Consider the following 15321-nt stretch of genomic DNA (forward strand, 5'->3'; position numbering starts at 1 on the left):
AAACTGCTTACCATAGTGCCTGACACATTACGGACATGCAATGCATGTGATTATGATTACTGGTAATACTTCTAATGCTAATATTATGCTGATAAAAATGTAATTGCTATTATTCCTACAACTACTCTCAATCCATCCCCTGCAATTATTACTAATACTACTATTCCTGCTAGAAGATCTACCCTGTTCAAGGATCTTGTCGTGAATCTTTTGGTAAAGAAAATAATTCTTTTGCAAAAAAATTAATGATTTGTTACACATCTCTTCTGTAAATTAAAACTTTTGTACATGGACGATTTCAAAGAACATTATTTGCTTATTCGGTGATTGGTTAAACCAACTTTTGAAAGCAAAGACTTATAAAATAAACTATTATTCAAGAACCTTATCTGAGAACATTTTCTCTTTTGTAGCCATTTGTTGGTTATCACTCCTGTAAATAGCAAGAAAGATTAAAATCTAGAACTCAGAGCCAAACAAAAAGTCAAATTGTCCCCAAAAACACTTAAAAATATTTTAGAGCAAGAAAGCCATGGAGAAAAACTCATGTTTCCATGAAGTAATTTTATATTTAATTATGTTTTTAGTAGTTATGCCATATGAAAACTACTATTTTTATAGATGATTACATTCTTTTTAAACAGGATGGTATAGAAAGACATACATTAATAATAAAAATGTATTTCCTCATTTTATGTAATACAACACAACTTGAAATATTAGTCATACTAGGTTGGTGCAAAAGTAATTGCAGTTTAAAAGGTTAAAAACAATTGCAAATACTTTGCACCAACCTGATAGAATGATGAAGAAACAAGTCAACTCACCCTGAGAAGAGTGTAACGAGGCGTTAGCTTCATCGTGCATTGATGTGCAAATGTTTTTCTGTTTTTCTTTCTCTGAAAGTCCAGTTGTATTTTCCAGGCCTGATTCTTCTTCCTTTGCCTCAGCCATTAAACAAACTGGAAATTCAGGGGGAAGCTGAGTATGTCTTGCATGGGTGTTTTGATCAGCAAAACATGGAGGAAGTTTAATTACCTATGAAGAGATAAATCTGCTATCCAAACTGTTGAAAATATTACACATGCAGGTAATTTTCTCTGGGACACTGATACAATTCACAATATCCAAAACCTAGAAATCAATTTACCAAACCTTATATTTGCTTTGATTTGATTGTGTTATAAAGAGTGAACTTTTTTTGTATTAACAGATGGACATAATTATCTCAGATACTGTCATTGCTGTATACGTTTATTAGTTTTTCTTTGTTTTGCCTTATAATTTTCTTTAATTTCATCTTCCAAATAACAATGTTTGTCTAATATTCATACTGGGATGTAATTAACAAATATTCATTCACTATTTCTTATCTCCAAGAAACAATATTTTAAGTTCAAAAATAAGTACCAAGATTGAAGAATCTAGTAGTGAATATGTGGGTTTTCACTATGCAGTGTTTTTTTTTTCAGCTTTTCTGTATGTTTAAAATTTGAATAATAAAATGCTTGGTGGAAATAATCAATGACACAGGAAACGAAATATTCAGAAAAGTGAGAAATCGATAAAAAAGGTTTTCTGGGGAAAAGGAAAAGGCTACCTTGCTTGCATAATTTTCTCTCCTACATGTTTTCACATATGCTATGGGGGCTGAATCAGAGTAGTTCTCCAGTCTCCTCACTCACACTCAGGGTTATGGGCCTGAGTTTTATCCCTAATAGCACAGTGGGAGAACATATGAGGTAATGGCTAAGCTACAGGCCCTGGTTCTGCTGGCCCCTCACTGACTTTTCTTCCCATCATAGACACGGGAGGGAAATGATCAGAACTCATCTGACTATAGTTGTTTGCTTTTATCTCTTCTAAGGTTACATTGCAAACACCACTTTTCTGTCCCAATATCTGCTTTATCTATCTTTTCTGTGCCTCATTCAAAGTTATTCTTTTTCTGAGTAACTGCAAAAGGAGTACTCAAAATTTACATTTATTTGTTCATAAATTTTGGCATTTGAGAAAACTCACATCAGAAAAATTCACATAACAGTCAGTCATATGACACATAACAATGTTTCAGTCAACAACGGACCACATATATGATGATCGGTTGAGATTATAATGTAGTTGAAAAATGCCTATTGCTTAGTGACATCGTAGCTGTTAAAAGGTTGTAGCGCCACACATTAAACACTTGCTTGTGGTGATTCTGGTACAAACAAATCTACTGCACTGCCAGTCATATGGAAGTAGCACACATACAATTACATACAGTACAGAATACTTGATAATGATAATAAACGACTATGTGACTGGTTTATGAGTTTGCTGTACTAAACTTTTGTTGTGGTTTTGAGTGCTCTTTCTACTTACAAAAAAATTGCTGTAAACCGGTATGCCATGTTAGGCCAGCAGCTTCATACATCTCGTGTTTATCACCTCTCTTGATTGTATCATTTTCTCGTGCTCCATTTAGTCTCTTATTGTTTTCTATAACAACATGCTGTACAGGTTTGTAGCCCAGGAGCAATAGGCTATACCACATAGGCTAGGTGTGTAGTAGGCTGTACTATCTAGGTTTGTGGAAGTGTACTTTATGATGTTCCTATGACAAAACTGCTTAACAAAGCTTTTACAAAATATCCCCATTGTTAAGCAGCACGTGACTGTATTTTAGAATTTCACATACGAGGAAAAAAGGGTTTCAAGCTGAGAATTTTTTGGTTTTATCCTAATGAAAAAGAAACACCTTCATTTCTACTTATTCTTCCTTATAATCAGAAAATCATACATCTTGCATAATGGTATGATTGCACTGTTTTCATTAATAAGACTCACTCACCAACCCCCTCAAAGTTAGAGGGAGAAAATTCCTGTTATTGTCTATCATGTAAGAATGTTAGCAGATAATTACGTAATAGATAACGGCTAGTGGGTTCTGCAGATAAGTCATAATATTACCTTTCCACAAATTTTTTTTAAGTAGGCAGTCAGAGGGAAAAAAATAGGAAAATTTTAGTAACGTGTTGAAAATCAAGCAGATTTTAGTGAAATCAATTTCTAATGCTGTTTATCAAATAACCACTTTCCTTGACTTTGTAAATTTTAAACATCACTTCTTGATCTTATCTCAAATATAAGATATATATCTTTTTATGATCAATACCTGTACTACATAAATTATTTTTTATGAAACAAGGTTAGTGCTGATTTTCCATGCCATAATATATAGAACATTGAATTTTAGGTAACAATCAGTGAAAAAATTAGTGAAAATTTATAGATGCATTTCACATTACATAATAAACCTATACCAAAATTTATTTTCTTTTATGGCTATATTTTTATTTTCATTTCATTTTGACGTCTTGGTACGGTATTTAAGTCACCATGTTGTTAAATATTTTCATGACTTTTCTATAGTTTTCTTCAAAAAATGGGTAATTTTTCAATTACTCTTTGAGATTTATTTATAATGGTCTTCCTTTTGAAGCTTATTTATATCAGTATTTCTAATTTTTAGACACTTTAAAAACTTCTCATCCTTTGGTCTTAGCTCAAAACAATTAAATCAAAATCGCTGGGAACAATGCTCAAGCAGTAACATTTTCAAAGCTTCCCTCATGATTCTAATGTACAGTCAGATTTAACTTAGGGTGGCACTAGATATGACTAGGATGAATCCAGAATGAATAGGATTAATGAATGAATGGATTAATTAATTATTTAATTAATTAATTGATTAATTAATAGACAAACACATATTCATATGAGTTGTTTTCTTAATATCATACCTAGACTGCCCCAACAAGGTATTTCAGCAAAATGTTATAAAGGAACTAGCTAAAAGGAAAAATTGTTAGCTAATTCAACTTTAAATAGGACACAGGAAGTCAATCACACATGAAGGGTATGAAACTGCTCATTTCTAGACCAAAAACATGTGTTTACTGGAAATGTACATGTTTAAGAGTTCCGTCAGATAGATAGATGATGATAGATAAATATAGATGATAGATCAAATGAAAAAATATCAAATATGTAGGCAACGAAGAAAACATAGCATTTCATAATATAGCTACCCTGGAAAAAAACATCATAATCAGGAAGAACAAATTTTAAAATATAGGACAAAAATAGACTAAAATTGTGTTAGAATGCTTTATATTTAATGTATGCTTAATCATTTTCTTTTTTGGATCTTCCATGTGTTTGCCTCAAATAAATTTATGCAATGGCATTTCTGCTAAGAGACTTGGCTACAAAATAGAATTCCAAATATATACAAATAAATGGTGTGTGACCCCACCCACTTTTTTTTCTTCTTTGTTTGAGTTAAACAAGACAGCATGCTTTGAAATGATATATATGTCAAAGGAAGCTCTCTGGTGGCCACTCACATCCTGGGAAAATGTTGGTCATTAATTATCTTTTGTATGAACACATGTGTGTCTCATCAAATAAATGGCAAGCAATTGAAAGGCTGAGACCAGATCTTCTCTCTTTTGTATTGCTAGAGCAAGCAATGCCCAACACACAATAGAAACTCAATAAGTACTTTTGATAAGAAGGCCTACCATAGCCCTATCCCCTTGTTGATGAGACTGAACTGCTCTAGCAGGAAAAGATTGTAAACTGAGAATCAGGGGCTTCAGTGGTCATCCTAGTCCATTCGTAACATCAAAGTTTCGGTTAAATTATCTTTAAGATTCCTGTTAACTCTAGAATTTTATTCCTTATTTGTAGACATCAATTTCATCTCCATTATGAGAGATCAGCATTAAGATATAATTACTTTTATAGGTTTTTAATACTTATTGAAATGTTCGATGGCATGAAAGGAAATTGACGGCTAGGAAGAAGCAGCTTTGCAAAAGGTTTAAATTCTTTTTCCGCTTATGAAATTCTATTGCAAACCTGAAAATAGAGATTGCAGAGCCAGTAATCCAAATCAAGGCAAATCACGTCTTCAATTTTCCTGAAGTTGTTGAGTTTCCGGTCATAATGTCCTCGGAGAAGGGGACACTTGAATTTTCCTTCTACTACACCAAGGTTGTTATCACACAACGGGAAGGCTGCCCAGCCCACAGACTGGTCAAGACAAACATAGTCCCCACGAAGGAGAAAGAGTTCAAATAAGAAGACCATACCAGGTTTCACATCTTTCTTAGGAGGGAGTACCTAAGAAAAATATTAAGACAAGGGGAGATTGGGATGCTTGTATTTAAAAACACACCATATTCAGTGATGTCTATAGATAATGTAAAATTAAGTAAAAGGTTGGTTTGTGCTTCTATTGTTTGCCCTTAAAAACTTGGCATTGGATACATTTATGTAAACAACCTTTTCAGCCCAAGGTGATTGAACAACTATACCACAGTGAAAATGGGACTCAAACAACGAAAGACAAATTGGACCTTGCCAGCTCAAATTCTGTACTTTATGAGCTTCAGGAATCAAAGTTGTACCATTATCTTAACTCAAAGCATACTATACTATACTTATACTTTTTTGGAAAGTATAGTATACTATACTTTCAGTAGTTTTTGCTTGAACTGGTACCTCTACTGTGTAACTATTTCTATCTTTTGTCACAGTCATTATTTTACTTGCCTGTCATTCATCTTTGTATCATTCACGTACCCAGTACAAGTGCTTTGCACAGAAGAAATGATTTTTTTAAATGGTTGAACAAACTATCACACTCCAGAGAAAATAATCCTAGGCACAATGATAGCTTGAATTACTATTACAAGGTCCACTCTTCAAGAAAAAGTAGTGTCTCATTTAATTTTGTGACTATTCTATTTATTTCAGTTGACACTATAATGCACATCATTGTATAAGCAATTTGTCAGTGCTAAATAAATAGTGTGAGGCATAAAGATGGATGAAATGATCAGCTTGACCAAACCATTGTCTGAGTTCCCAGATGTAGAGACAAAGCCTACTCTTCAGCCCTTAAAATTTTTTTTTAGAAACATGCAAGATATAAATAGCCTTTTTTAAAAAAAATAATAGAGTATAGCCTTGGATTTCTTTTAAAATTTCTATATGAATAATTATAAATGGGCAAAGATAGAGACTTGCCTCAGACTATTTTATAATAATATATTTAGTCCAAAGTGTGTAGGCATATTTTATATGATTTATGTAACTATTTCAAGACTTAGTTTATGTTTAAAATGAAACAGAAGCATCTGTTGAAAAATGCCATAACCCTGTGGCAGCTGCTATTAAACCATTAACAGGATCAGGTTTCATTTAAACCAGATTTACCATTTTCTACAACAGCCCATGGGAAAGCTAAAAACATTAGGCACAAATTACTGACAAGAGAGATTCTTAATCAAGCCATACTTTTCATTTGGCTAGTTGGCTGTGAGTAACCTTTGTGATAAGAAAATAAAAGCTAAATGAGGACGTGGAGGAAAAAAATGGAATCGGTAAACTGTCTTGGACCATCATTTAAAAATAAAGCTGAACTGATGCTATTAGAGTAATTTCATCTATTTCTATCCCTGCATTTAGAACTGAAAACTAATGCTCCTCTTACACTAACCTCATCTTACTCAGTGATTCGTTCAAAATAGATGCGTAAGAATTTGACTGATAGTGACTCATTTCTCTCTTAATTTTCTTGTGGTCTGGGGCAAGTCACCTCTCTTTTTGTATCTGAGTTTCCATGCACTCAAGTTTCCTCGTCAATAGAAAACAAGGATGTAAGCATCTTTCTGACAGAGTTGGTGCAATTATCAACTTGGATGATAAATATAAAAATGTTCATGAAAATATGAAATGCACATGACTCATTGCTATTATTTAAGATTTATCCCCGTTATTTTTAAAAATACACAGATTATAGTTTATTTTAATAAAGCAGATGGGAACATATTAAGGTTAAAGCTCATCCATAACCATGTAAAACATCAGTATTGTTTTGTTCATGAGAAACAGGCTACAGACATAACGGAGTGATACCACACAGCGTGGCGTCACCTGTAACGATGTAAATAAGAAGGCAGTGCTCACGCACAAGAGCAACTTCACTTCGGCCTGTTTCACAGGAGACAGGAGTCACATGCATCTACGCTGATTGCCCCTACAAACATCAGTATAAAAACAAGACTAAACCTAGTCTACATTGATTGAGAAGGAGGAGAAGAGCTGTATGTTGTCAAATAAAAGAATGTACTTTATCTGACAACAGTCGTCTTACCTTATTTATTCTGTGAGTGCCATTCACTTGCTGTGTATCATAGGAGAGATCTTTTTCCCTGTAATGTGTAGCTTGGGACTCATTCTTTACCTCTTTGGCAAGAAAGGATCACTAAGTTTCACTGTACCTCTCAGAGGACCCTTTCCACACACCTGAATATTTCCACAGCTATCCTATGATGTGACATTTCCACATGTACTTTTCAGTAGCTTTGTAATTGAATACTATATAGTAAGAGATATAAATGTATCAGTCTCGAGTCAACGATCAACACCATCTCATCAGGATAGCCCTGGTTGTAGGAGGTCATAATGTCCTCAGAGTATCTTTACTTTCTGAGTACCATGAAGAGCATTTTTTTTTTTTTGAAGACAGAAATGCAGAGCTGCATTCCCTGCATCACATACGGGTTATGCATTTGAGCCTATATATTATAGAGGCATGTGTGAAAGGATAGTGGAGCACAAGCAGAGTCCAAGAAGCAAGCAAGACTTTTGAAGGCTGAAGTTTGCATAGAGGATTGGAAGATAAAGCAAAATTCTTACCACTTGGACACCAAATATTTTTAAATGGAAGCAATTCAGAGAGGATTAGGGTAGTCTTCGAAAATGAAAATGTATATTGATGAAGTATTCTTCAATTTTCTGTTTTTTCTGAAATTATTTTATAATGCTTAATATTGTTATAATTGCAAAAAAGTTGATAAAGGGATTTCAAAAACAAGGACTTCAACATTCTGCTTCTGGTTCTGATGTAGATGGTCTTGATTTCACCATAACACAGAAAAACCAACGGTAATAAACTACAAAATTATGTATTTTTATTAACCCATTGGGGAGTTGAGAACACAAAGAAATATAAGGGAAATTAAATGACAGAGAGGGATAAGCCCTTCATATATGAGCTAGGACAACCCTAGACAGCTTTAATCCCAGGAAACAGGTGAAGGAACAGAACTATCATTGGTTGGGAACCTTTGCCGATGAAAGGAGAAACTGACTGAACTTCTAGCAATCTTGAGCTAATGTGGACTATTGAATACATATGAGCCCCAGACATAGAACGAATCTTTCCTATTTACAATCCCCAGCTTCAGGACTTTTATCCAATGCTCAGCAGCATGGGAGCAATTAGGTCCGGGCTGGAAGTCAAAGAGAGATTTCTAGTGGCACAGAGAGAGATCTTGAGGCAGGGCCAGAAAACAGGGCAGAATCTCAGTACATGGTGCCTGGATACCAAGCTCACCTGGAAAGAGGAATCTTTTACATGTCAAAACTATTGAAACCAGTGGTAAATAAAACTAACTAAAGCTACAACCTAAACCCAATTTAGCAGAATTCTAATCAGAAGAGATCAGCTCTCACCTTATCTGCCTGACAGAGGCAGCATTTGTTTTTCCCCCATGGGAGATAAATATTTTCTACTTTAGTCTTTATTATTCATTGATACACAGTGTCTGGCATACAATACACAACGAAGAGACCTCCATAGAAGCAGGAAACTGTGTTGCATAAACAAAAAGAAACAGTCAATGGAAATTGATCTACGCATCGCCCAGATGTAGAATTAATAGACAAAGATTTTAAACAACCATTATAATTAGGATAAAGAAAAAAAGGGAAACATGGAAATAATTGATGAAAGGAAGGAAAATTTCAGGAGAGAAGAGAATTATTAAAAAGTTTTGGAACAGAAAAAAATACTTGTAATGAAAAATTCATTCAATCAGCTTAGCAGTAGAAATGGACATAGCAGGAAAAAGATAGGTGAACTCTAAGAGGAGTCAATAGGAATATCCCAACTGAAGCACAAAGGTAATAAGAATTTCAAAAAAATGTTAATAAAATCAGCGCATGTCAGACCTGTGGAGCAATGTAACTGGAGTTCTAAAAGCAGAAGAGAAAGACAATGGTGCAGGGAAAAATATTTGAAGAAATAATGCCTGGGAATCTTCCAAAATTGTTGAAAGACATCAATGCACAAAACAAAAAAGTTCAGAATCCTAAAAAGGAAAAAAAAGGAAATAATTCCTAGGCGTATCATGGTCAAACCAATAAAAATGAAAGATAAAAAATCTCAAAAATTAAAAGCCATCTATGATATCTAACAGAAAAGTTCTTTATTGTCTGTCAAAGAGTCATACTTAATCAAGTATGCATATTTCATTATCAGCAAATTCTGAATTTAATATAAAAATATTTTATATCATATGGAAAATTCCACTTTCATGTTTTGCCCCACTTCTTTGATCTACACTCTAGTCATACAATTGCTTTTATCTCTGGCACTGAACAAAAGGTTTCCAGAAACTTTGGTTAAGTAAGCTCTACTTTTTGCTCCTTTGTATGTTGCTTCTTGCCTAATTGATATCATATTACCACTTTATATTTACCATATAAATTATGATTTCTTAGCATTACATTAAAGACTCTAATGCAGCCTCACCACAATATAACCTTGTAATTTTATTTCCCATTAAACATATATTTAAACAGGTATTAATAGCATAACACATAAATATTAAATACTGTTTTCAAAATTATTTTCTCAAATGCCTAACCACATACGTACACACACACTTGCACACACACAGTCTATTATTTTTCTCATGACAGCCTCTTCATCAGGAAATCCATCTTTCTCCCCCAAGTTTTGTTTATTATAACCAAAGAATTGTGTTTATAATAACCAAATCCGTCTGCAGTTTGGACAATCCCTTCAAAGTGATAATTTCTAATCTGCCTTTTCTCAAACAAAAAAGTACAAGCAGAGATACCAGTGGGGCCCAGACATAGACTAGGGAACTTGCAAGTTTTCATGACAATTACTAAGATAGTCTAAGAATTTTAAAGTCCTAAATACTTAAAGTAAATCAATAATAACAAGGGTTGTAAATATACAGTGACCTCAGAAAGGGGGATATAAAAATTTTGCTGAAAAATACAGATTATCTAATAAAAGTACCAGTGATATATATCACAAAATGTGAAAAACAGTGTTGTATGTAGTCCCTTGTTCAGACATATTTTCTATAACATCAAAGACAGTTGTTCATTCTCATATGAACCTACACTGATAGGAATATTTCCCAATTCATAAGGTAAATCAATCCCTTTCTTAACAGTTCTAATTGTTAGAAAGTTCCATTCCCTCCTGAGAAGCCATGGTATCATTAATTTTGCTCCTCAGATATTTCCAGCTCTTCACCTCGAAGCATGTGGTGTAATTGTACTTTTAAGTCCCTTTGTGGTTGGGTGGGCCATTTGACTAGTTCTGGCCAGCGACCTGTGAGTGAACATAACGTATGTTACTTCTGGGCCAGAGCATTTATTGCTAATTCTAGGCCCTCCAGACTTCTCTTTTCTTTTCCTTTGATACAGTGACAAGTCGCACTCAACCAGTCTTTAACTTAGACTTAGCTGTCCTGAAGTGGACATGTAGCTGGAGGGACAACCAAGCTTCTGTTGTATTAAGTCACTGAGGTGTTGGGGTGTTTTGTTATTGTGAATAACAAGATGATGTTGACCCGTTCAGGCCCTGCTCTATATTTACTCAAGTCCAGTCTTAATGGTTCTATGCACATGATGATTGGGCCAAGATAGCTTCCACGCCATAGGTCTAAGTCACAGGATTTAAAGTCAGGGATTTCATGGTTATTTGTCAGGGTAATGACAAAGCCAGTAGTAGAGAAACATGCAAATGCTCATACATTCTGGACGTAAGAAGATGAGCAGAATACCCAATAATGCTTAAGTAGTTTATGGTAAGTGTACATCAATGGTGGTAGTGGCGGGTGGTGTTGGCGGGGCAGTGGTGATGGAAGAAAGGTGGCAGAAAGGGAGAATGGAAAACGAACTAGACGGTTTCTTCCAGGTCTACCGTTCTATAGGAAATAAGGGTCGTCAAAGAACTAAATCAATATACTTAATTTGCAAATGGCAAAATAATCTTTTTAAATAAACTCTGGACAAATGAGTGGGAATTGATGCCACAGCACAGGGTGATGCAGGTTATCCAGTGAGAGTTTTATAGTACCATTATTCTCCTTCCCATTCCCTCAGCCAAGATAAATAAATAGGCATATTAGCTCTAATCCCTATTCTTTCTACTGTGGGATAAAAGAAAGTAATTATTCTTGGAAACGTATCTTGGCCTAGGAATCAAAAACAGAGGGTGGTAACAGCTATAACTATCATAGCTTCTGAATAAAAAATTTTACTTCCTACATCATTGGAGCCAGTGCTCTCATAAGCAAATGTAGTAGTCCCAGTTTCCTGTTTTAGAAAATAGATTCTTTTTTAGTTCCTTAAGCCTAAAAGTTAGTATAATATCAACAGTTAACATTTATTAAAAGCTTACTAAATGCAAGGTACTTTTTAAATCACTTTATCCTTATCAACTCAACCACCACAATAATCCTATGAAGTAGATTCTTTTATTAACTCCATTTTACAAATGACATAGATTTGTCAAAGAGACCTGGCCCAATGTCACACAGAACATAGATGTTGAGGGTAGAACTGGGATTTGATTTTCGGCAATCTGTTCCAGAGACATTCATTCTGTGCTTTCTTGGATTCCAGCCTACGTTGGATTCATGGTGAAAAGATTCAAGGTCATTCCTTTCCACCATTTTCACTGCTCTTCATGATTCTTACAAACCAAGGAGCTAGGACACTGCTTTCATATGTTTCTCTCTATTCAGCCTATTCTCTCTTAAATGGCTCACTTTGAGTTCAAGCATTGAATGTAGACATAGAACTTACCAAGAAAAAACACTTTGACTCAATCAAAACCCATTATCCAGAATCCTTTAAGAATGAGTCTTTATGAAGGGCTAGCTACACCAGATAGCTTACACATTCATAATTCTGAACAAAAATCTTCCCCAAATGAGGTCACAGTTCTATAATCTTTCAAACCAAGTCCCTGAATCTAATTTTATGATTTCCCAGCAACTAATTTAATCATTCGAGAAACATCAGCAATAATACAATAATGTCCTCAAGGCCCTAGACTAGCTGTCTTCAAAATTGAGTTTGTATAAGAATTACCTAAGGGTGCTTATTAAAAATGCAGATTTCCAGGCCTCATTCTCATCCTTGAATCAGGAAGTCTGGGTGAGGCTTGGGAATCTGAATTTTAACAAGTCTGCAAAGGTAATGGTAATTTGGGTGGTCCTTCAGACCATACTTTTTTTTTTAATTTATTTATTGGGATGACAATCGTTAGTAAAATTACATAGATTTCAGGTGTACAATTCTGTATCACGTCATCTATAAATTCCATTGTGTTCACCACCCAGAGTCAGTTCTCCTTCCATCACCATATATTTGATCCCCTTTACCCCAGACCACACTTTTAAAATCAATGTCCAACCTGGATACAAAGATAAAACAGTTTGTATATCCTTAATGATATGTCCAACTGACTTCCACAAATTAGGGCAACTACATTTATGTCTAAAATAAAATTGACTCATACCTGAATAATTACTAGCTAAAAAATGACCTCTCCACCATTTTCCATCAAATATGACTGAAATCAAGATAAAATATATGGCGTGTCATCATATCATATCGCAATTTCACTACCTGACCTCAACCTCAATGTCATAACTCATCTCCTAACATGCTCTTCAAATGTTCAACTAAGAATATTTCACTCTAGGGATATGGCAAAATCTAATTGAATATTTTAATTTAGAAAATTCAGTTCTGGGATTTCTCCCCCACTGCCCCCTTTTTTTTGACTGAAAACAAAAAGTTGAATTTTCTTTTCAGTTTCTCCTTGTTAGGCAAAAGATAGATATTTCTCTGCATTGTCCCTGAGAGTTGAACACATTGGGGAAAAATTGGGCACAGCCCATTACTTTTACAAACCCCAGTGGCTGAGCCTCAATGCACAAAAAGATGGCATTTCTGAACATCTGTAGCATGATTAGATCAAAGACCAACAAATTAACCACAAATGGTTTTACAAGGAACAGGCAAATATATCATTTCGAAAGGAGAAAACTTTTGGCAACAATTGCTAATCAACATTTCCCTTTGGGCAACCCACATTTTACCAAAGATGTCTAGCAATAATATTAATACCTGTGCAAAGTCATTCAGTCATTCAATCACACACATCTATTAAATGCTCATTTTGTATTTAAGTACCATTTCTTGGCACTAAGGATAAAAACAATTGAATAAGACAAACAAGATTCCTATTCTCATTGAGCTATATAGTCTTGTGGGGGGGGGTTAAGCAAGGAACAAGAAAATATCAATCATGATAGATGCTCTAATTTATCACTACTGCTTTTGAACTAAAGAAAATAAAATAGTGATGTGCTAGAAAATGACCAGAGAGGGGCTATTCTAAAAAAATCTAGTCTAAAGATGCGACACAACCAGAGACCAGCTGTGTCAAGGTTGAAGAGGAACTCTACGAGACAGGAAGCGACAACAAATTCAGTGCCCCTCTAGCAAGAATGAGCATGGTGTTCAGAAGACAGAAAGTGAGGTGGGAATGGAATACACAGGCAGAAAACTAATACAAAATAAAATGAGTGATGGCGCTAGAAACTATATCACATAATGTTTGAAGGCCTAGCCAAGCAATTGGATTTTCTTCTCAATGCACTGGAAAGCCACTGGGAGTCTTTAAGCAGAGGCTTGGCATGACCTGGTCTTTAAATTTAGTGATGTTTTTCTTTGAACACAAATCCTTTTCCAGCCACCACTATAAGCTTTGAGATTCCCCATCAATTCAAAGTCATTGACTATTGCTCAGTACATCTGTGAGAAAAGACAGCCAGCCCTGTGCTTTGCAATTGACAGGTCATGTGACCTTGAAGAAATTCTTTACCCTACTCAGCCTTTGGTGACTTCACTCAGTGTTCATCTGAGAATTAATGCCTTAATAGTAATTGTAAAGCATTTTGTATAGATGTTGAAATATTAAAACATATTCCCTCTGAATGTGAGTTCAAATATAGAAGCAAGTTTCCCCTCTTTAGAGAATTCAAAATGATTTGATTGTTGAATTGCATGCAAAGTGAACAAGAACTACTATTTTGTAACTAGGGCATTCTTAACTCTGAATACATCAGATGTGAACAGCTGTAGAGAACAGACATAAGGGCAAAGATGGATTATGGCATTTTGAAAGCATTTTCAATAAAATAATGTGAATTTGTATAAAACACTAAAAGTTTTTAAAGTTAAAAACATGTTTTAAACTGAAAGGCAGTCAATAGTGTCTACTTGAAGACTGCAATGTGACTCTTTGGAATTTATAAATTTGTTCATGCATTTTTAAAACATTTATTAAGACAGACACATTTCTAGGTGCTAGAAATACAGCAGTGAAGAAAATAGACTCAAGTCCCTACTCTGAAGAAGATCACATCTTGTGTCGCCAAATGTTCTTAAATAACCACCTGCCAATATAGTGGAATATTAAAGCCTCATTACCAAAGGTTAGTTTATTACATGAAGAGATCCTATCTTTTCAGAGGACAGGAGGAAGAGACGGAAAAGAGAGAGGGGTTTGGCTTTAGAAGTAGAAACAAGTCTGGTTGAAAATACAAAAAAAAAAAAAAAAATAGGAATTTATGAGTAATTTCAAAATATAGAAAACTGATATAACAGTTTGTGCCTCTTGCTTTAGGGTGGATTGTGAACCTTGATGTTTGGACTGTGGGGTTCATGTCTGGTTTTGAAACTGGGCAACTCCTCATCTCTAAATCCTCAGTTTCTCTCATCTGCAAAATGGGTTCAGTAACGGATTGGGTTACGTGAAGTTTGCATTGATAGTGTATAGTAAGCAAATAGTGATGTAATTGGCACACGGCAGGCAATCAATACTCATTATTCTTCCTCCCTGTCAGGGAATATGTGACATGGTGATAAAGTAACTTTTTACACTGGTGTCCTTGAAATCCCTCACATCACCCTGTAGCAAGTCGAGGCAAAAGAGTATCGAATACATTTAATGGAAACTGAGTTTTCTTAGAGAAGAGATTCAAGAATGGATTGACTCATACTTCTTGAAGGGATGTTTGAAAGGGCTGGAGAAACCAAACGTAGAAAGGAAAGCAGAAAATATTCTACATG

General features: G+C 34.7%; 1 protein-coding gene across 1 annotated transcript in view; it reads right to left on the bottom strand.

Moving 5' to 3' along the window:
• Nucleotides 1-15321, bottom strand: part of LOC308500954 (uncharacterized protein) — a gene marked incomplete at both ends in the record, with an annotated part of 309027 nt that overhangs the window by 197458 nt on the left and 96248 nt on the right. The window contains 2 exons of the mRNA XM_081056445.1: nt 828-1038; nt 4912-5175. Of these exons, the coding sequence (XP_080912571.1) occupies nt 828-1038; nt 4912-5175 (475 nt within the window). The remainder of the gene's footprint in view (nt 1-827; nt 1039-4911; nt 5176-15321) is intronic.

The sequence above is a fragment of the Rhinolophus hipposideros genome (genome assembly GCF_964194185.1).
Source record: "Rhinolophus hipposideros genome assembly, chromosome: 8".
Classification (NCBI taxonomy): domain Eukaryota; kingdom Metazoa; phylum Chordata; class Mammalia; order Chiroptera; family Rhinolophidae; genus Rhinolophus; species Rhinolophus hipposideros.